Source organism: Salmo salar, chromosome ssa13 (assembly GCF_905237065.1).
Source record: "Salmo salar chromosome ssa13, Ssal_v3.1, whole genome shotgun sequence".
Classification (NCBI taxonomy): domain Eukaryota; kingdom Metazoa; phylum Chordata; class Actinopteri; order Salmoniformes; family Salmonidae; genus Salmo; species Salmo salar.
The window spans coordinates 106,774,362-106,797,582 of NC_059454.1; the positions used below are offsets into that span (position 1 = coordinate 106,774,362).

The window sequence follows — 23,221 nt, forward strand, 5'->3', positions numbered from 1 at the left end:
TAAAATGCTGAAGAAAACTTTTATATCGAGTAACAAATTACATGAGATTGTTCAACTTTTTTTCTTTATTGGTGCCACAAGGTGTACCAGCAGAGCATAGGCAGTTACCAGCACCCGAGAAAAAGACAGCTGCTTTTTGCAATAAATACAAAACATGTCATTTCTGAACAGTGAAGGTATTACGGCGGATTCATCTTCATCCCTCTTGTAACAAAAGCTGTTCATCTTAAAACAATACACAAACTGGGTAAAAACCAAAACATCTGTATCGTTTCACTGAGTAAAGTTAATGCTCCTTCATCAGTAATAGGATCCTGTTATCTTCTTTGCTTTTACTACAACACTGTGATGAGACAAATACATGAAGGTTGTGGACAGGGGATATTTAGATTAAGTTAAAACATATATTATAAACAACAGTCAGTACTTCACACAATCACTTATTTCCTACTTTGGCAGGTTAAAACAGTCATCTAGTATAAACACATTTACATTCAAATCAAACTTTAAAGTGACATGTTTTGTGAAGGATTAAAGCAACATGCTGAGGAAAGGATGGAAAGAAAACAAATATATGTAACCTACAGAAGAGGTTAGGTTCAACGACAGAAATAAGATGACATGACCTTAAATTAGTCAAGGAAAATCTCTTACACACAGAATCACTGGGAGAAAGACAAGAGTTATATCAATACTTTTTTTTTTTTTTTTTTTTTTTTAAATCCTTTTATATTCAACAAATAGTTATGAAATAGCAGCTTTTTTTTTTCCTTTCGTGCCTGGTATGGTGGGTTAATGCCCATGACTGCTGGAACACTGGGAACACTTGGACGCCTCTTCCTTGCAGATCAGATAAGATGACGAGAAGGCCTTGGTTTCTTTCTCTTCTCTATGTGACACTGACTGGTTGGAGAGGGGGCAAGGGGGAATTGTTGCCCTCCTGCCTGACTAGCAGGACACTGCACTCCCCCGTTACCACCGCTCCCTCCGGAGGGCCCCCGCTCTCGTCGCTGTAGAGCCGCTTGATACCGTCGTAGAATTCGTCGACCTCCATCTCCTCCACCTGAAAAATAATGATTATAACAACAATAATACGTTTAATTTGTATAGCGCATTTTATTGGCGTTCTCAAAAAGCTACTTAGGCAAAAACATAATACAAATCAATTGTTACTGGACACACTATCACATGGTTTTATTGGCATCGAATATCAATAGCTCAATCAAATTAGTCACATGACCGAATACAACAGGTGTAGACTTTACAGTGAAATTCTTACGAGCCCATTCCCAACAACTGAGAGTTAGACAAATATTTGCACACCAAAAAAATAAGGAAATAGAACAACAATAAAAACAATAACGTGGCTATATACAAGGAGTACCAGTACAGAGTCAATGTGCAGGGGTACCAGGTAGTAACGTGGCTATATATGTAACCGATGTGAAATGGCTAGTTAGTTAGCGGTGGTGCGCGCTAATAGCGTTTCAGTCAGTGACATCACTCGCTCTGAGACTTGAAGTAGGGTTTCCCCTTGCGTTGCAAGGGCCGCGGCTTTTGTGGCGTGATGGGTAACGGTGCTTCGTGGGGTGTCAGTTGTTGATGTGTGCAAGGGTCCCTGGTTCGAGCCCGGGTTGGGGCGAAGAGAGGGACGGAACATACACTGTTACATATACAAGGAGTACCAGTACAGAGTCAATAGGCAGGGGTACCAGGTCGTTGGGTAGGGGTAAAAGTGACTAGGCAATCAGGATATATAATAAACAGAGTAGCGGCAACGTGTGTGAGTGGTGTCAATATGTATGTATGTATGTATGTATGTATGTATGTATGTATGTATGTATGTATGTATGTATGTATGTATGTATGTATGTATGTGAGTCTAGTGAGTGTACCTAGAGCCAGTGCAAAACAAACAAGATGAATAAATAATAAAGGGGGTCAATGTAAATAGTCCGGGTGGCCATTAGATTAATTGTTCAGCAGTCTTATGTCTTGGGGGTAGAAGCTGTTCGGGAGCCTTTTGGTCCCAGACTTGGCGCTCCGGTACCGCTTGCCATGCGGTAACAGAGAGAACAGTCTGACTTGAGATTTTTAGGGCTTTCCTCTGACACCGCCTGGTATAGAGGTCATGGATGGCAGGAAGTTGGACCCCAGTGATGTCCTGGGCCTTACGTACTATCCTCTGTAGCACCTTTCAGTTGGATGCTGAGCAGTTGCCATACCAAGCGGTGATGCAGCCAGTCAAGATGCTCAATGGTGCAGTTGTGGAACTTTGAGGATCTGAGGACCCATGCCAAATCTTTTCAGCCTCCTGAGGGGGAAGAGGCGTTGTCGTGCCCTCTTCACAACTGTGTGGGTGTGTGTGGACCATGAGAGATCCTTAGTGATGTGGACAAGCTCTCGACCCTCTCCACTATAGCCCAGTCGATGTGGATGGGAGCGTGTTTCCTGTAGTCCACAATAACCTCCTTGGTCTTGCCCACGTTGAGGGAGACGTTGTTGTCCTGGCACCACACTGCCAGATCTCACACCTCCTCTCTATAGGTTGTCTCATCGTCGTCGGTGATTAGGCCTACCGACGTCGTGTCGTCGGCAAACTTAACGATTCAGAGTGTTTAATAGTCACATGTACAGGGTTACAGGTGTGATTGCAGGGTACAGTGAAAATCTTAGGCTTCAACATGCAGGACTAAATAAAATAATGACAATGGTCATATAGAACCATAGAAATAGAACAATATAAATAACAACTGTGATGTCCAGCTTCTCTGAGATGTAAAACAGCGAGAGGTATTTAAAGTTATTGACTGTCTCCACGGCCGCGGCCCTGTTGATTAGGATGGGGGCGTGTCCAGCCTGGTTCCTCCTGATGTCCACAATCAGCTCCTTTGTTTCGCTACCGTTCAGGGAGAGGTTGTTTACCTGGCACCACGCCGTCAGAGGGCCTACCTCCTCTCTGTAGACCGTCTCGTCGTTGTTGGTAAATCAGGCCTACTACTGCACTATGGTATTGAAGGGCAAGCTGCAGTCGATGAACAGCATCCTCACATATGCATTTCTTATGGACGACGCAACCGTATGTGTCAAGGCGGTAGACGAATTAGAGAGGGTGTGAAGTGTGTCGGGGTGGGAGGAGGTGATATGGTCTTTGACTAGCCTCTCGAAGCACTTCTTGATGATGGAAGAGTGCTTCTGGTTGGTAGTCATTCAGCTCAGTTTCTTTCCCTTTCTTGGGCAAAAGGATGATAATTGACATCTTGAAGCAGGTGGATATGGCGGCCTGAGCTAGGGAGAGGTTGAAAATGTCAGAGAACACAGCAGCCAGCTAGGGACGGCTAAGGATGCCATCAGAGCAAACAGCCTTGCAAGGGTTAACAGGTTTGAATTACTTAGTGGCAAGAAAAAAGTATGTGAACCCTTTGGAAATACCTGGATTTCTGCATCATTTGGTCATGAAATTTCATCTGATCTTCATCTAGGTCACAACAATAGACAAACACAGTCTGCTTAAACTAATAACACAAACAATTATATGTTTTCATGCCTTTATTGAACACCGTGTAAACATTCACAGTGAAGGGTGGAAAAAGTATGAACCCTTGGATGTTATAACTGGTTGACCCTCCTTTGGCAGCAACAACCTCAACCAAACGTTTTCTGTAGTTGCGGATCAGACCTGCACAACGGTCAGGAGGAATTTTGGACCATTCATCTTTACAAAACTGTTTTAGTTCCACAATATTCTTGGGATGTCTTGTGTGAACCGCTCTCCTGAGGTCATGCCACTTCATTTTAAATCAGGTTGAGGTCAGGACTGACTGGGCCACTCCAGAAGGTGTATTTTCTTCTGTTGTTGATTTACTTCTGTGTTTTGGGTCGTTGTCCTGTTGCATCACCCAACTTCTGTTGACCTTCAATTGGCGGACAGATAGCCTTACATTCTCCTGCAAAATGTCTTGATAAACTTGGAAATTCCTATTTTTCACCAATGATAGCAAGCTGTCCAGGCCCTGAGGCAGCAAAGCAGCCCCAAACCATGATGCTCCCTCCACCATACTTTACAGTTGGGATGAGGTTTTGATGTTGGTGTGCTGTGTCTTCTTTTCTCCACACATAGTCTTGTGTGTTCCTTCCAAACAACTCAACTGAAGTTTCATCTGTCAACAGAATATTTTGCCAGTAGCGCTGTGGAACACCCAGGTGCACTTTTGCAAACCTCAGATGTGCAGTAAACTTGTTTGGGGACTGCAGTGGCTTCTTCCGTGGTGTCCTCCCATGAACATCATTCTTGTTTAGTGTTTTACGTATTGTAGACTCATCAACAGAGATGTTAGCATATTCCAAAGATTTCTTTGTCTTTAGCTGTCACTCTAGGATTCTTCTTAACCTCATTGAGCATTGTGCGCTGTGCTCTTGCAGTCATCTTTGCAGGACGCCCACTCCTAGGGAGAGTAGCAACAGTGCTGAACTTTCTCCAATCATAGGCAACTTGTCTTACCGTAGACTGATGAACATCAAGGCTTTTAGAGATACTTTTGTAACTCTTTCCAACTTTATGCAAGTCAGCAATTCTTAATCTTAGTTCTTCTGAGATCTCTTTTGTTCGAGGCGTGGTTCACATCAGGCAATGCTTCTTGTGAATAGCAAACTCAAATTTTGTGAGTTTTATTTATTTATTTATTTTTTAAATAGGGTAGGGCAGCTCTAACCAAAATCTCCAATCTCGTCTCATTGATTAGATTCCAGGTTAGTTGACTCCTAACTCCAATTAGCTTTTGGAGAAGTCATTAGCCTAGGGGTTCACATACTTTTTACAACCTACACTGTGAATGTTTAAATGATGTATTCAATATAGACAAGAAAAATACAATACTTTGTGTGTTATTAGTTTAAGCACACTGTTTGTCTATTGTGACAGATGATCAGATCACATTTTATGACTAATTTATGCAGAAATTCAGGTAATTCCAAAGGGTTCACATACTTTTTCTTGCCACTGTACATATGTCCTCAGTGGAGAGAGTGTGAAGCCCACATTGTCATTGGGTGCTTTCCGCGGCAGCTCAGGGTATTTAGCTCTTCCGGTAGGGTGGCGTTGGTGACCGCGATGTGGCTGGCTTTATTTTTGTAATCCGTGATCGTTAGGAGCCCCTGCCACATACGCCTTGTGTACAACCTGCTGAATTGCTCCTCCACTCTGTCCCTATACTTGTGTTTAGCCATCTTTACCAATCTGCCGTAGTCATATTTGTACTGTTTAACCAAACTATTTTCCAGGTCAATTTGCCCTGTTTATCAGCAGCATCTCTCTTTCAGTTTTCCTCCAAGGCAGCTATCAATGGGGCGGCAGCGTAGCCTAGTGGTTAGAGTGTTGGACTAGTAACCGAAAGGTTGCAAGTTCGAATCCCCGAACTGACAAGGTACAAGTCTGTCGTTCTGCCCCTGAACAAGGCAGTTAACCCACTGTTCCTAGGCCGTCATTGAAAACAAGAATGTGTTCTTAACTGACTTGCCTAGTTAAATAAAAAGGTTAAAAAAAAGTCCAATGAAGATCTTTGAGAGCATTTTTGATGTCGGCTTGGGGCGGGATGTACACAGCCATGGCGATAATTCCTGAGAACTCTGAAAGTAAATAGGTGACATTTGATGACCAAGTATTCCAAGTCAGTGAAGCAGAAGCTCGCAAGTTCCTGTACGTTTCCCCCATCGCACCATGTGTTGTTGGTTCTAAAGCAGAGCCCACCACCCTTGCCAGAGAGCCCGCTTCCTGTCTGCTCAAAAAACCTTAAAACCCGCTGGTTGTATATAATCCTTTAAATGTCGGAGGAAAGCAAAGTCTCAGAAAAACAGAGTATGTTGCAGGATCCTCGCTCTGAGTTCGTCAAGTTTGTTCATTAATGATTAAACACTGGCGAGTAGTATGCTCGGTAATGGAGGACGGGCCGCCATGCGTCTCAAAAAGACCCATCCACGTCTGCCTCTCCGTTGGCATCTTTGTTTCATACTCTCTGGTAGGACTCCCAAGCAGCTCGGCGCCTCGCCTGTTTTGCCGTCTCAGGGAATTCGGGAAGGTCAGGTGGACGGTGAGTACCCAGCAATTCGTATTCCAATAGTTCTACCCGGGTGTATAATAACGCATGAAAAAAAAAAGGTGTTTTGTTGAAACCTGTAATGTTTAAACCTGCAAAGTTCAAGGCGAGGCGCCCTCTGTCGGCGCCATCTTAGCCAGGATGGTGTTGGAGTCATGCACAGCAATGCAGTCGTGGGTGAATAGGGAGTGCAGGAGTGGACTGAGCACGCACCCCTGAGGGGCTCCCGTGTTGAGGGTCAGCGTGGCGGATAGGTTGTTGCCTACCCTCATCACCTGGTGGCGGCCGGTCAGGATGCCCAGGATCCAGTTGCAGAGGTAGGTGTTCAGTCCCAGGGTTCTTAACTTAGGTGATGAGCTTGGAGGGCACTATGGTCTTGAACACTGAGCTGTAGTCATTGAACAGCATTCTCGCGTAGGCGTTCCTTTCATCCAGGTGAGAAAGTAAAGTGTTGAGTGCAATAGAGAATACGTCATCTGTGGATCTGTTGGGGCGGTATGCGAATTGGAGTAAGTCCAGGGTTTCTGGGATGATGGTGTTTATGTGAGCCATGACAGGCCTTTCAAAGCATTTTATGGCGGTAGTCAGACAGGTTACCTTGGTATTCTTAGGCACAGGGACTATGGTGGTTTGCTTGAAAAATGTAGGCATTACAGACTGGCTCAGAGAGGTTAAGCGCATGTTCGGAGTACACATCCTGGTATTACTTCTGGCCCTGTGGCCTTGTGAATGTTAAACAGGTTTAAAGGTCTTGCTCACGTTGGCTACGGAGAGAGCGTAATCATACAGTCCTCCGGAACAGCTGGCGCTCTCACAAATGGTTCAGTGTTGCTTGCCTCAAAGTGAGCATAGAAGGCATTTCGCTCGTCTGGTAGGCCCACGCCACTGGGCAGCTCTCGGCTGGGTTTCCCTTTGTAATCCGTAATAGTTTCCAAGCCTTGCCATATCCGACGAGCCTCAGAGCTGGTGTAGTAGGATTCCATCTTAGTCCTATATTGACCCTTTGAATGCTTGATGGTTCATCAGAGGCCGTAGAGGGATTATTAAAAGCATCCAGAAAATTGTCCTGCTCCTTTGAAAGTAGCAGCTCTAGCCTTTAGCTCAGTGCGGATGTTGCCTATAATCCATGGCTTCTGGTTGGGATACGTGCGTACGGTCACTGTGGGGACAACGTCCCCAATGCACTTATTAATGAAGCCGGTGACTGATGTGGTAAACTCCTGAATGGCATCGGATAAATCCCGGAACATATTCCAGTCTGTGCTAGCGAAACAGTCCTATAGCTTAGCATCCGCTTCATCGGACCACTTGCGTATTGAGCGCGTCACTGGTACATCCTGTTTGAGTTTTTGCTTGCAAGCGGGAATCAGGGGGATAGAATTATAGTCCGATTTGCCAAATGGAGGGCGAGGGAGATCTTTGTCTGCGTCTCTGTGTGGAGTAAAGGTGTCTATAGAGTTTTATCCCTCTCGTTGCAGAGGTGACGTGCTGGTAGAAATGAGGTAAAACCGATAGCAACAGTGCTGAACTTTCTCCATTTACAGGCAATTTGTCTTACCGTGGACTGATGAACATCAAAGCTTTTAGAGATACTTTTGTAACCCTTTCCAGTTTTATGCAAGGTAACAATTCTTAATCTTAGGTCTTCTAAAAATATTACACAAAAATAACACCATTGGTCAGGAGCCCGTAAAAAGGGCAGCCATTCCCTCCGGCGCCATTCTCGTCATACCATAAAAACAACATGCATTTAGAATCAAGGCAGGTAAAATAGCAATAGTAGGCTAAGTAGGTAGGTGTTAAAAATACTTTACTCCGGTTGATGGAGTAGCCAAGCTCTCACCTTGCGCTTGGCTGAGAGCTTGTGGCGCAGGTGGACTTGGTGGGGTTGGTGGCGGGGCATGGGCGGACCGTGGACCTGGAGCAGGGTGGTGGTGGTGGTGGTGGAGGAGACCCAGGAGAGGCTTCGGTCCCTGGGGGCTGGGTCTGTGACTGAGGAGTGGAGCCTGGTGCTGGACTCTCCTTCCCCGTCGCAGGGGTCTGGGGCCAGACTGTGGATGTGGTGCAGGGGCTGGTAGATGTAGACAGTGTTGGGAGGCAGGGAAACTTCCTGTGTGGACAGGCGACGTGAAACCAGCTCTCGACAGCGGATGAGCTGAGAACTATCCATCTAGAGGGGGAGTGAAATGACAATCTTGATTATAATGATGTTATTGTGCGTAAAAATGCAGGTAGACTATATTATGAAACCAATGGACAGCAACGGTTCCCAGGGGCATCCTGATAATACCAGTGACTTTTGTTTAAACCATGGATTCGATACGTGGGAGGGACTACAACATCCATGTTATGTAAACATCCATATCTTTCTCTCCTGTATTTGTTATGATTTCATTGAACAGATGGTGAGAGAAACAGAGATGTGCGGTGAGTGAACAGATGGTGAGAGAAACAGAGATGTGCGGTGAGTGAACAGATGGTGAGAGAAACAGATGTGAGGTGAGTGATTGAACAGATGGTGAGAGAAACAGATGTGAGGTGAGTGATTGAACAGATGGTGAGAGAAACAGAGATGTGCGGTGAGTGATTGAACAGACGGTGAGAGAAACAGAGATGTGAGGTGAGTGTGATTGAACAGACGGTGAGAGAAACAGAGATGTGCGGTGAGTGTGATTGAACAGACGGTGAGAGAAACAGAGATGTGCGGTGAGTGTGATTGAACAGATGGTGAGAGAAACAGAGATGTGAGGTGAGTGTGATTGAACAGATGGTGAGAGAAACAGAGATGGGAGGTGAGTGTCAAATAGGCAGTAGGTCAGACTAGAATCCACGTCAACATTTATAAATGTGTGCGCTTTAGGCAGAAGCCCTTACTGTCTAACCGGCCCCTATCCAAACATGCCATTATACTGTACTGCAGGTCTAACTGTGTTTTCCTGAGCAGGAGGACAGTGAGAGTTTAGTACCTGTGTTTTCCTGAGCAAGAGGACAGTGAGAGTTCAGTACCTGTGCTTTCCTGAGCAGGAGGACAGTGAGAGTTTAGTACCTAGTTTAGTGCTTTCCTGAGCAAGAGGACAGTGAGAGCCAGCCCGTCAGGGCAGATATTCTCCAGCTCCAGGGAGACGAGGGCCAGCGCCAGCATGGATCCCCGGGAGAGGGGCTGTAGCAGGGCGCTGTCGGCCAGGCAGTAGTGTAGCTGCTGGGTCAACACTGACAGGTGCTGCGACGGGTTACATCCCAGCAGACCCACCACGAACCGGGACTTGCAAGACAGCACCATGGCATGGAACTGAAGGGGAACAAATTCAAATGTATTTATATAGCCCTTCTTACATTAGCTGATATCTCAAAGTGCTGTACAGAAACCCAGCCTAAAACCCCAAACAGCAAGCAATGCAGGTGTAGAAGCACGGTGGCTAGGAAGTGTGTAAGAGAGTGGTACATACATAATAAACATACTCAAATCTATGCACTCAAGTTAACTGAGGGAGAACAGCCGATTATAGACAAAGAGTGATAGTTACAGTTGGAGACTTATATTTCCTGAAGTTGTAAACTTTTATTTCCCTCACTAACTTTAAACATCAGCTATCTGAGCAGCTAACCGATCGCTGCAGCTCAAATCAAATCAAATCAAATTTATTTTTATATAGCCCTTCGTACATCAGCTGATATTCTCAAAGTGCTGTACAGAAACCCAGCCTAAAACCCCAAACAGCAAGCAAAGCATGTGAAAGAAGCACGGTGGCTAGGAAAAACTCCCTAGGAAAAACTCCCTAGAAAGGCCAAAAACCTAGGAAGAAACCTAGAGAGGAACCAGGCTATGAGGGGTGGCCAGTCCTCTTCTGGCTGTGCAGGGTGGATATTAAAACAGAACATGGTCAAAATGTTAAAATGTTAAAATGTTCATAAATGACCAGCATGGTCAAATAATAATAATCATAGTAGTTGTCGAGGGTGCAACAAGCACGTCCGGTGAACAGGTCAGGGTTCCATAGCCGCAGGCAGAACAGTTGAAACTGGAGCAGCAGCACGGCCAGGTGGACTGGGGACAGCAAGGAGTCATCATACCAGGTAGTCCTGAGGCATGGTCCTAGGGCTCAGGTCCTCCGAGAGAAAGACAGAAAGAGAGAAAGAGAGAATTAGAGAGAGCATATTTAAATACACACAGGACACCGGATAAGACAAGAGAAATACTCCAGATGTAACAGACTGACCCTAGCCCCCGACACATAAACTACTGCAGCATAAATACTGGAGGCTGAGACAGGAGGGATCAGAAGACACTGTGGCCCCATCCGATGATACCCCCGGACAGGGCCAAACAGGCAGGATATAACCCCACCCACTTTGCCAAAGCACAGCCCCCACACCACTAGAGGGATGTCTCCAACCACCAACTTACCGTCCTAAGACAAGGCCGAGTATAGCCCACAACGATCTCCGCCATGGCACAACCCAAGGGGGGGGCGCCAACCCAGACAGGAAGACCACGTCAGTGACTCAACCCACTCAAGTGACGCACCCCTCCCATGGACGGCATGGAAGAACACCAGTAGGCCAGTGACTCAGCCTCTGTAAAAGGGTTAGAGGCAGAGAATCCCAGTGGAAAGAGGGGAACCGGCAAGGCAGAGACAGCAAGGGCGGTTCGTTGCTCCAGCCTTTCCGTTCACCTTCACACTCCTGGGCCAGACTATACTTAATCATAGGACCTACTGAAGAGATAAGTCTTCAGTAAAGACTTAAAGGTTGAGACTGAGTCTGCGTCTCTCACATTGGTAGGCAGACCATTCCATAAAAATGGAGCTCTATAGGAGAAAGCCCTACCTCCAGCCGTTTGCTTAGAAATTCTAGGGACAATTAGGAGGCCTGCGTCTTGTGACCGTAGCGTACGTGTAGGTATGTACGGCAGGACCAAATCGGAAAGATAGGTAGGAGCAAGCCCATGTAATGCTTTGTAGGTTAGCAGTAAAACCTTGAAATCAGCCCTTGCCTTAACAGGAAGCCAGTGTAGGGAGGCTAACACTGGAGTAATATGATCAAATTTTTTGGTTCTAGTCAGGATTCTAGCAGCCGTATTTAGCACTAACTGAAGTTTATTTAGTGCTTTATCCGGGTAGCCGGAAAGTAGAGCATTGCAGTAGTCCAGCCTAGAAGTAACAAAAGCATGGATTAATTTTTCTGCGTCATTTTTGGACAGAAAATTTCTGATTTTTGCAATGTTACGTAGATGGAAAAAAGCTGTCCTTGAAACAGTCTTGATATGTTCTTCAAAAGAGAGATCAGGGTCCAGAGTAACGCCGAGGTCCTTCACAGTTTTATTTGAGACGACTGTACAACCATCCAGATTAATTGTCAGATTCAACAGAAGATCTCTTTGTTTCTTGGGACCTAGAACAAGCATCTCTGTTTTGTCCGAGTTTAAAAGTAGAAAGTTTGCAGCCATCCACTTCTTTATGTCTGAAACACAGGCTTCTAGCGAGGGCAATTTTGGGGCTTCACCATGTTTCATTGAAATGTACAGCTGTGTGTCGTCTGCATAGCAGTGAAATTTAACATTATGTTTTCGAATGACATCCCCAAGAGGTAAAATATATAGTGAAAACAATAGTGGTCCTAAAACGGAACCTTGAGGAACACCGAAATTTACAATTGATTTGTCAGAGGACAAACCATTCACAGAGACAAACTGATATCTTTCCGACAGATAAGATCTAAACCAGGCCAGAACTTGTCCATGTAGACCAATGCAGCTGTACATAGTCCATCTGTAAATAGTCCACCCAATCTACCTACCTCATCCCCATATTGTTTTTAATTTACTTTTCTGCTCTTTTGCACACCAGTATTTCTACTTGCACATCATCATCATCTGCTCATTTATAACTCCAGTGTTAATCTGCTAAATTGTAATTACTCCGCTACTATGGCCCATTTATTGCCTACCTCCTCACGCTATTTGCACACTTTCTTTCTATTGTTATTGACTGTACGCTTGTTTAGTACATGTGTAACTCTGTGTTGTTTGTGTCACACTGCTTTGCTTTATCTTGGCCAGGTCGCAGTTGTAAATGACAACTTGTTCTCAACTAACCTACCTGGTTAAATAAAGGTGAAATAAAAAATTGAATAAAAAAAAACAGTTGATGGAATTTAGCTGAATAACACAAAACTGTGTTGTGATACATGTTCTGTGTTATAAAGTGGTAACATAAAGCTCATAAACAGGGCAGTATTCTGTTGGATACAGTCACGGGTAGGACTGAGCCAGATCCTCCACTGTTTACATCAAGCCTCTAAATGGAAGCTCTGGCTAGGACAGGAGTATGAATGTGGTGGTGGAAGAACAGGACTCACGTCAACTATTTTTATGTTTTAAAGTGATTACCTACTAGGGTTGGGGCGGTATCCAGATTTTCAAACCTTCATACCATTCCTGTACTATACCAGGGTATACGGTAATACCGGCAGTGAACACAAGGGGCGCTAAAATCTTGATCCAGGAGGGGATTGATTGTCAGATTCAGTGTTTAGTCACATGTACAGGGTTGCAGGTGTGATTGCAAAGTACCGTGAAAATCTTAGGCTTCGAGCTCCTACATGCAGAACTAAGTGAAATAGAATAATGAAAAGGGTAATTAAAAAAAATATATATAGAAAAAGCACTATAAAATGTGCCTTCTTCACCGGCGTGAAGAGTTCAAGTAACAGACACATCTCAATATCAACTGTTCAGAGGAGACTGAATCAGGCCTTCATGGTCGAATTGCTGCAAAGAAACCACTACTAAAGGACACCAATAAGAAGAAGAGACTTGCTTGGGCCAAGAAACACAAGCAGTGGACATTAGACCAGTGGAAATCTGTCCTTTGGCCTGATGAGTCCAAATTTGAGATTTTTGGTTCCAACCGCCGTGTCTTTGTGAGACGCAGAGTAGGTGAACGGATGATCTCCACATGTGTGGTTCCCACCGTGAAGCATGGAGGTGGTGTGATGGAGCTTTGCTGGTGACACTGTCAGTGATTTATTTAGAATTCAAGGCACACTTAACCAGCATGGCAACCACAGCATTCTGCAGTGATACGCCATCCCATCTGGTTTGCGCTTAGTGGGACTATCCAGGCTGTTTAAGGGCTATTTGACCAAGAACGAGTGATGGAGTGCTGCATCAGATGACCTGGCCTCCACAATCACTCGACCTCAACCAAATTGAGATGGTTTGGGATGAGTTGGACCGCAGAGTGAAGGAAAAGCAGCCAACAAGTGCTCAGCATATGTGGCAACTCCTTCAAGAGCATTGGAAAAGCATTCCAGGTGAAGCTGGTTAAGAGAATGCCAAGAGTGTGCAAAGCTGTCATCAAGGCAAAGGGAGGCTACTTTGAAGAATCTCATATATTTTGATTTGTTTAACACTTTTTTGGTTACTACATGATTCCATGTGTTATTTCATAGTTTTGATGTCTTCACTATTATTCTACAATGTAGAAAAGAGTAAAGAAAAACCCTTGAATGAGTAGGTGTGTCCAAACTTTTGACTGGTACTGTGTGTGTAATAATATATATATATATATATATAAACCAGCACTTGACCCCCCCCCCCTTTCAGCTCTAACTCTACTGATAGCTACTTCGAGGAAAAATGTACTTCCTATGCCTTTGATGTGGTGGTCTCACCTAGCTATCTTAAGATGAATGCACTAACTGTAAGTCGCTCTGGAAAAGAAGGTCTGCTAAATGACTAAAATGTAAAAAAGCTGAGCTGTAGTCGAACGGAATCCTCACATATGCATTCCTTTTGTCCAGGTGAGTATGCAGTGCAATAGTGTGAGGTACAATAGCGATGGGCCTTGTCCGTGGATCTGTCGGGGCGGTAGGCGAGTTGGAGAGGGTGGAGTGTGTCAGGGTGGGAGGAGGTGATATGATCTTCGACTAGCCTCTTAAAGCACTTCATGATGACAGAAGAGACTGCTACTGGTTGGTAGTCATTCAGTTCAGTTACTTTCTCTTTCTTGGATGCGGGGATGATAACTGACATCTTGAAGCAGGTGGGTATATCGGCCTGAGCTAGGGAGAGATTGCTGTAACTAGGAAGCTTGATCTTGCAAGCTAGCCACAAACCAAATGGAGCCCCTAACTGGATGTCATTCATTTGCCATATCTTAAAATACTTCACTTATATTTATAAGCAGTGGTGTAGCACGCATCCCCCAAACTTTAGGGGGCCCGGTAATTAAAAATCATACCTTCGGTATTTCAAAATACTCCCGCTATACAGTATACCGCCCAAGCCTTTTACCTTTTACTCAACAACAAAATACAGGGCAGTATTCTGGTGGATCCAGTCATGGGCAGGACTGAGCCAGATCCTCCACTGCAGGCTAGTTAGTGGTTCTAGTGGTGGTTCTGTCTAGGACAGAAGTATGAATGTGGTGACAGAATACAATACTCACAATGTGTAGAAATTCCAGCGGTGTTGCAGCGTGCAGGTCCCAGTTAAGTTTATCCAGAATGATCCTCTCCATTCTCAGTATCTCTGATGGGGAGCAGCCACATCTGCTGCTGCTGGCCAAGTCACGCAGCAACGGCACACGCTGTGCACACACAGACAGAGAGCGAGACAGAGAGCGAGACAGAGAGACAGAAAAAAAAGAGAGATAAAAAGGACTTCTGGTTAGTTGGGTTCAACCCATTTTCTGCCAACTTGGTGTGTAGTTCTCTAGACTTCATCTAGCATTACAACTATTGGAGCTAATCTTCACAGTGAGCAACATTTCAGCATTTGGAAAATACATTTTCTTTGGGACGTTCATAGTTTGTTTTTAATACAGCTGCAAATCATATTGCCAAATGTTTGGATAACAAAGCTGAATAGAAAGAAACACAATGTGAATAGTGAAGCACACTAAGGAAGGACTGATGGTGTGAGGTTAGGATGTATTCACCTCGTCTTCCTCGCTGGTTTTGGCAGCCAGGAAGTAACAGGCGATGGCGATGCAGCGGAGGTACTTTGGACGGGCCTGAGGAGAGAGAGAGAGAGACTGGGTCAGGAGGACTAAGTGACGTCACTAGTACCCAGTGTCTAAACTCAGCACCCTGGGTTCTACCTACTCTACAAGGAAGGCAGCCCGGGTTAAAGACATCCTCCAGGACTACTACTCTGTAAGGGAGGCAGCCCAGGTTAAAGACATTCTCCAGGACTACTACTCTGTAAGGAAGGCAGCCCAGGTTAAAGACATCCTCCAGGACTACTACTCTGTAAGGAAGGCAGCCCAGGTTAAAGACATCCTCCAGGACTACTACTCTGTAAGGGAGGCAGCCCAGGTTAAAGACATCCTCCAGGACTACTACTCTGTAAGGGAGGCAGCCCAGGTTAAAGACATCCTCCAGGACTACTACTCTGTAAGGAAGGCAGCCCAGGTTAAAGACATCCTCCAGGACTACTACTCTGTAAGGGAGGCAGCCCAGGTTAAAGACATCCTCCAGGACTACTACTCTGTAAGGGAGGCAGCCCAGGTTAAAGACATCCTCCAGGACTACTACTCTGTAAGGGAGGCAGCCCAGGTTAAAGACATTCTCTAGTACTTTTGTATACCTTTTAGCCAAAAGTGGTCCTCAAAAATTGCCTACTAGTCTTGGACTCACTCAAATGGCGAGGGGCTGAACCTCATTGGATGGAACTTGAATTACTAAGGGGCTGGCCCAAGTAAGGGAAAATATAAGAAACAAAATGGGCCGCGAACGTCAACAGCGTCATGCGGATCAAATTAGAAAGAAAGTCTATTTTTCTTGCGTCTATGCAGAGCAACGCTGCTAAAATGAGCGAATAAATGGTGTGGGTCGTTTGTAGCAAAGAAATTTGAGAAATTGTTATGACCTTCCCTATGTAGACTAGCTAAAGATCTAGTTTAAAATCTATTGGGCTGTAAGACAAGGTTTCAGTTAAATAGGCTATATATATTTTAAAACAATTGCAGCCTACCAGTGTTGATTTCAATCGCATATAGCCTGGAAAACTCAAGAACTAATTTCAAGAGAGAATACTGTTATGCAGAGAGAACGAGACTAGCTAAATTCTTTTATTAACTGCTCAGGTGTATCTACAACCCTCCTCACGCTCGTGAGCTAACAAAACAACTAGTGCAGGCAGGTATGGTGGCTCCGGTAGGACATAGAGTAAAAAGGAACATGCAACAATAATTCACAATGCCTACGAAAAGATGGCGCCACAGAACATGGTTGACGTTTTACATTCTCCCAACCAATTGTGCAATTTTGTTATTTTATTTGCGTAACTTATTTTTTTACTTCTTGTGTACATAATGTTGCTGCTACCGTCTCTTATGACCGAAAATAACTTCTGGACATCAGAGCAGCAATTACTCACCGCGGACTGGAAAAAACTTTTTCCTTTAACGAGTCCGACGAGAAGGATATCCTGCTTTCACTGGAACAGGCCCAGATCCAAGCCTTTTGCGTGAAGAAGACGCCGGAAAAGGGGAAGCAGATCGGGGATCCTTCAGAGAATCCGTAGGCGAGCGAGTAAACTCCCATTGCCTTCCATTCCACTTGCTAACGTGCAATCGTTAGAAAATAAAACTGATGACCTACCATTAAGATTATCCTACCAACGGGACATTAAAAACTGTAACATATATGTTTCACCGAGACGTGGCTGAACAAAGAAACGTGACAATATAGAGCTGGCGGGATTTTCCATGCACCGGCAGAACAGAGGCGCTACCTCTGGTAAAACGAGGAGTGGGTGTGTGTGTCTTTTGTCAATAACAGCTGGTGCGCGATGTCTAATATTAAATAAGTCTCGAGGTATTTCTCGCCTGAGGTAGAGTACCTTATGATAAGCTGTAGACCACACTATCTACCAAGAGAATTCTCATCTATATTATTCGTAGCCGTCTATTTACCACCACAGAACGAAGCTGGCACTAAGACCGCTCTCAATGAACTGTATAAGGCCGTAAGCAAAGAAGAAAATGCTCACCCAGAAGCGGCGCTCCTAGTGGCCGGGGACTTTAATGCAGGCAAACTTAAATCAGTTTTACAAAATTCTTACCAGCATGTCACATGTGCAACCAGGGGGAAAGAAAATCCTAGACCACCTTTACTCCACACACAGAGATGCATCCAAAGCTCCCCCTCGCCCGCCATTTGGCAAATCTGACCACAATTCCATCCTCCTGATTATTAATTCAGACACCTACTTAAATAACTAGCAAGTTAAAAACTTAGGGTCGCGTAAACACAGAATTCTGCATTTTCCACGCAGGGAAAAAAGAAAACGCATAACAAATACACCACATGACCAAAAGCACGTGGACACCCCTTAAAATGAGTGGATTCGGCTATTTCAGCCACACCCGTGCTGACAGGAGTATAAAATCGAGCACACAGCCATGCGATCTCCATAGACAAACATTGGTACAGAAGAGTTCAGTGAGTTTCAACGTGGAACCGTTATAGGATGCCACCTTTCCAACAAGTCAGTTCGTAAAATTTGTGCCCTGCTAGAGCTGCCCCGGCCAACTGTAAGTGCTGTTATTGTGAAGTGGAAAAAACATCTAGGAGCAACAACGGCTCAGCCGCGAAGTGGAAGGCCACACAAGCTCACACACAGAGCGGGACCACCGAGTGCTGAATCGCGTAAAAAATCGTCTGGTTTTTGCTTGTAACACTCACTACCGTGTTCCAAATTGCCTCTGGAAGAAACGTCAGCTCAAGAACTGTTTGTTGAGAGCTTAATTAACTGGGTTTCCATGGCCGAGCAGCCACACACAAGACTAAGATCACCATACGCAATGCCAAGCGTCGGCTCGAGTGGTGTAAAGCTCGCCGCCATTGGACTCTGGACCAGTGGAAACGCGTTCTCTGGAGTGATGAATCACGCTTCCCTGTCTGACGGACGAATCTGGGTTTGGTGGATTCCAGGAGAACGCTACCTCCCCGAATGCATAGTGCCAACTGTAAAGTTTGGTTGTGGAGGAATAATGGTGTGAGACTGTTTATCATGGTTCGGGATAGGCCCCTTAGTTCCAGTGAAGGGAGATCTTAACACTACAGCGTACAATGACATTCTAGACGATTCTGTGCTTCCAACTTTGTGGCAACAGTTTGGGGAAGGCCCTTTCCTGTTTCAGCATGACAATGCCCCTGTCCACAAAGCGAGGTCCATAGGGAAATGGTTTGTTGAGAGTGATGTGGAAGAACTTGACTGGCCTGCACAGAGCCCTGACCTCAACCCTATCGAACACCTTTGGGATGAACTGGAACACCGACTGCAAGCCAGGCCTAATAGCCCAACATCAGACCTCACTAATGCTCTTGTGGCTGAATGGAAGCAAGTCCCCGCACCGATGTTCCAACATCTAGTCGAAAGCCTTCCCAGAAGACTGGAGGCTGTTATAACAGCAAAGGGGGGGTACCAACTCCATATTAATGCCCATGATTTTGGAATGAGATGTTTGATGAGAAAGTGTCAACATACACTAAATGACCTAAAGTATAAATATCTTGCTGCATTATGTAAACGCAGATCTAAAACTCTTTTTATTGTAATTTCTGCTCGACATCAGACATATTTTGTGCTTCAGTTGCACTTCTCCACTCGGATGAGAATTCAGGAACGGGCATTCTATCAGCAGACAGCACTCTGACTGATGTCTAGCTACTTTTCTCGGTGTAGCCCGCCTACTTTTCAAGATGTTTAAGCAAAACATTAGAATGCAGCCAGCTACATTTCCTATGATAAACATTAGAATGCAACCAGCTACATTTCCTATGATAAACATTTGAATGCAGCCAGCTACATTTCCTATGATAAACATTTGAATGCAGCCAGCAACATTTCCTATGATAAACATTTGAATGCAGCCAGCTACATTTCCTGTGATAAACATTTGAATGCAGCCAGCTACATTTCCTGTGATAAATATTAGAATGCAGCCAGCTACATTTCCTGTGTTAAACATTAGAATGCAGCCAGCTACATTTCCTATGATAGACATTAGAATGCAGCCAGCTACATTTCCTATGATAGACATTAGAATGCAGCCAGCTACATTTCCTGTGATAAACATTAGAATGCAGCCAGCTACATTTCCTGTGATAAACATTAGAATGCAGCCAGCTACATTTCCTGTGATAAACATTAGAAATATGATGAACATGCATTTTTTTTTTGTTGCAAAAAACACCATTTGCTCTTTCATTGTAATCTCATTTACTTGTGCGGCTGCCAGCCAAATTGCGTTGCACTTCTGTTGTCATGTGATGAAAACAAAGATATTTTCTGTCGAATGTTAATGTATTTTATGTGAAGGGAAACTATAGTTGCACGTCCCCTGATCACTCTATAGAAGAAGAAAAAAACATTTCTTTACAATATAAAACATGACCCGTGTCAATACACAGCTGGACTCACCTGCTCAAGCGGCAGGCTCAACTGTTCTGGGGAACTACGGTAAGCTTCATAATGTAAAATAATGTGACAGGTGAAATTATGAAATTTGCAATCTGTTTTACCTCCTAACATATTGCACAAGTTGACTGCAGGTATTAACTTAAAAAGTATCTACAAATATTAAAATGTATTGGAAAACTTCAAATAAATAGTTTCAACGGTATTGACATACTGAAAAACCATCCTGTGGCGATTTCCAAATACCCTGGTATACCATATACCACCCAAGCCTTGCTCTTTATGAGGGAGCTAATACTAGGGGAAGTAAGATTAGTCTGATAGATACAGGAAGAGACAGGAGAGCTGCTTCTGTCAACAGGCCTAAATAAATCACACACTGACACTTCCTGAGTGAACTCTAGAGTGTATGTTACTTCCTGAAATATCAGGTTTGATAAGTTACAGATTAATATATATATATATTTTTTTATATATATATATTTTTTAATCGAGCTAACTCATAAAACCGTCAAATCTTGTCCAAGAGTTGTCACAGTGAAGATAAGAAATATACCCTAGCCTACACAGCTGGTAAGGTTAAAGATGCTGTTGACATTCTATGTAGATCTATAGCTGATAAGACTAAAGATTGTGTTGCCATCTTACCTTTATAGCACCTAAAAACCGGTCTAAAATGCTGATGGTTAGGGAGAGGGTCTCTGGATAGAGCTTGGTGTCACTGTGCAGGTCAATGAGCCAGCACACAGCCTCATTACGCTGGGCAGGGGAGATGTCTGTATCCTAGGGATACATCACAGAGGGGTCAGTTAAAATGACAGGACACCTCACAGGTCAGTTACAGAGGAGACATAGCATGAGCGTCAGTAAACAGTGAGTGAGTGACCCTTTCACATTCAGGGAAAATAAACTCAAAAGTTCCAATTAGGTTACAATATCAATGTCCAATGTATCAAAACCACTCACTTAAAAAAATCACTAACAAAAGTCTCAACCAAAACAACAAATCATAGACTTGATTAAAGTACAGAAAAAATATTTCTTGAAGGAGAGCCTGAATGTCAATTAAAAAACCAAATACAGTCAACATTTCAACTAAAAGGTCAAGCTGTCCCTTGAAGACAAAGAATGACTTGAGGCAAACAGATCAACCAAACCAGTAAATAAGTAAAAGAGAAGGACCAACTGACTTTCTGAACTGGTCTGCTTACCTGTAACCTGACACTGGTCTAACCAGCACCCACTGGAAGCTTTTAGCCTCCTCAGACATAGGTTGCGTACCAAATGACACACTATTCCCTATTTAGTGCACAACTTTTGACCAGAGCCCAAGTGCACTAGTGAATAGGATGCCATTTGGGATGCAAATCAAGCGTTGCTTTAAAGTGACCTGAACTCTAGCCTTGCCCTAAAGCCACATCTCACCATCATGTTGCCTTGTTAAAGTGCCTCGACTCAAAGTGAAATTACTCAGTGAGCAAAACAACCAATGTACTAGGACCAAGTTATTGTCTTGACTTGAATTGACTGACTGGTTTACCCCTTCTACTGCACTCGGTTTTGGGACAGATTGTGTCTGTTACTGCACTCTGTTTTGGGACAGGGGGGAACATTTTACTACGCTCTGTTTTGGAACAGGTAGTACATTTTACTGCACTCTGTTTTGGAACAGGTAGTACATTTTACTGCACTCTGTTTTGGAACAGGTAGTACATTTTACTGCACTCTGTTTTGGGACAGGGCGTATCTGTTATTACACTGTTTTGGGACAGGAGGTACATAGCTTATCTTAGCAACATGTTGATGACCACACTGTGTACATGTGTACTTTTAGGCAAATCAGATAGATAGAAGTGTGCTGCAGTGAGTCAGCAGGAAAGAGCCTCAGATTAACAGGCAGGCAGGCATCCTTTTTGAAATCCTGTTAACACTTTCAGCAGGTTTCTGTTGCTAGCCAATGATCAGGGTTAGGACTGTCCATTGGACTAATGAGTAGGATGTAAGTGAGCATGAACCTCTTAGCCACAGCAGGTGCTTCGTTTTTTTAAATTTAACTAGGCAAGTCGGTTAAGAATAAATTATTATTTACAATGACGGCCTACCCCGGCCAAAACCTAACCCGGACGACGCTGAACCAATTGTGCGCCGCCCTACAGGACTACCAATCACAGCCCATTGTGATACAGCCTGGAATTGAACCAGAATTGAACCAACCTCTAGCACTGAGATGCAGTGCCTTAGACCGCTGCGCCACTCGGGAGCCCAATATGTGAGTTCCCATACCAGGAGTTGAACCCAGGCCCCCTGGGTGAAAACCAGAAATCCTAACCGCTAGACCATATGGGAACCTTCAGTCAATGTCCCGTTGCAATCACAAATGAAAGCAAATGGGTCCTACTCATAACAGTAAACTTAGGTGATACACATATCTGTACCAAGGAAATAACCTAAGAAAGATACCACCTCAAAACAAAGTTTTGCTTTCTCTTTCATATGGACAACAGCACAGTGTTTTTGTGTTGTGGGATTCACCTGAACGCCGGTATAGGTCTTTTTGGGCACGTACGCCTTCCACATCTGGGCTTCCCTAGAGGCAGCCTTTTCCAGAAGAAAAGACAGCCTCTGGCTTTCCAAGGGTTCGGCAAACTTCCTCATTGCGACCCCTGGATACGCCTCCCTCCCCACTGGATACAGCTACCTGTAAAGGCCAGAGAAAACACATAAAAGATAACTTGTGTTTTACAACATGTTTATGAATTGTAGTTAGACCCCAGTTATAAGGTGATACCAAACAATCACTTCCTTACGAATACATACTACTGCAACCTGGTTTACGGACAGTAGTCCCCAACAAATACGCTCATTCATTTTCCCAACTAGCGAAACTCTTGTCTGTAGTAACAACCGCGATGAGGCATTCTCTCATATCGAGACGATTCAGGCTAATATTACCGTTACCGTGAATAACAAACTAGCGAGTTACGGTAACATTAGTAAGCCAGTTAGTTGACGTAACAGCTAGCTAGCTAGCTACCGAAATAGCGAGAACAGAAACAAACACTAACCGTTGGTAAACGTTAGCTAGCTAATAATATTATCCAAGATAACTTAATGTATTTATAAAAAAAACGATATGGCTAGAAAGCTATACTTCATGCTAGCTAGCATTAGCTTACCTTCCCTGCAAAGCTGTGGGAATCACAGTTTGACTTGGAAATCATCCGGTCCATTAAACTGAGGTAAAACAAAGAGGTAAATCGGGTCTTAAATTATTCCATCTTCGATTTCATGTTGTGTTTTATTTTGGGGATAAATAGGGGTCTTCCAAATGAAATGTATATGAAAATGTTACGGAATAGACAGATACGTCTACTTCCGAGTAGGAGACTCTTGGGAGAGAGAGAAATCGATCCGCATACGTGCGTCACGTAGCTGGTCACGAAAATGAATATTGTACCAATATTTTTGGATAAATGTTATATATTTATTATTGTAAATTAAAAAATACAATTGTTGTTTTCGGGTTTATCATGATAGATTTGAGCTATGACATTACATTTGTTTTCAATTGTATTCGATTTTTGGTAGGCCTATTTTCTATTGCGAATGAATCCTATTACAATATGATGTTATGTAATACGTTTCAGACGTTTTCTTTTCGCTTTGCCAACCACGTCTGAATATGAAACATATTTGT

General features: G+C 44.0%; 1 protein-coding gene and 1 non-coding gene across 3 annotated transcripts; both read right to left on the reverse strand.

The window, feature by feature from the left end:
- Positions 1 to 50: 50 nt before the first annotated feature.
- ccni (cyclin I) lies at positions 51 to 22,987 on the reverse strand. Of its 2 annotated transcripts, none has more exons than XM_045692633.1 (8): positions 22,701 to 22,987; positions 22,057 to 22,222; positions 20,173 to 20,307; positions 15,035 to 15,109; positions 14,543 to 14,683; positions 9,147 to 9,381; positions 7,936 to 8,264; positions 51 to 1,063 (listed from the first exon to the last, which is right to left on the reverse strand). In XM_045692633.1, the coding sequence occupies exons 2-8, from the start codon at positions 22,177 to 22,179 to the stop codon at positions 890 to 892; spliced, it is 1,212 nt and encodes a 403-aa protein (XP_045548589.1). In that variant the 5' UTR covers positions 22,180 to 22,222; positions 22,701 to 22,987; the 3' UTR covers positions 51 to 889. The 2 variants fall into 2 exon arrangements, with proteins under 2 accessions (XP_045548589.1, XP_045548590.1); XM_045692634.1 differs by having other exon boundaries at positions 7,907 to 8,264.
- On the reverse strand, positions 21,799 to 21,870 carry trnae-uuc (transfer RNA glutamic acid (anticodon UUC)). The gene has a single exon. It is a non-coding gene; the product is annotated as a tRNA-Glu (tRNA).
- Positions 22,988 to 23,221: the final 234 nt, after the last annotated feature.

Excerpts from the sequence above, each read along its gene's own strand:
- ccni (XM_045692633.1), bottom strand. The coding sequence starts at position 22,179 with ATGAGGAAGTTTGCCGAACCCTTGGAAAGCCAGAGGCTGTCTTTTCTT. Across the intron at positions 20,308-22,056 it reads AGACCTATACCGGCGTTCAG|GATACAGACATCTCCCCTGC; the intron begins GTGAATCCCACA and ends ATGTATCCCTAG. Across the intron at positions 15,110-20,172 it reads GGTTTTTAGGTGCTATAAAG|GCCCGTCCAAAGTACCTCCG; the intron begins GTAAGATGGCAA and ends CTCTCTCCTCAG.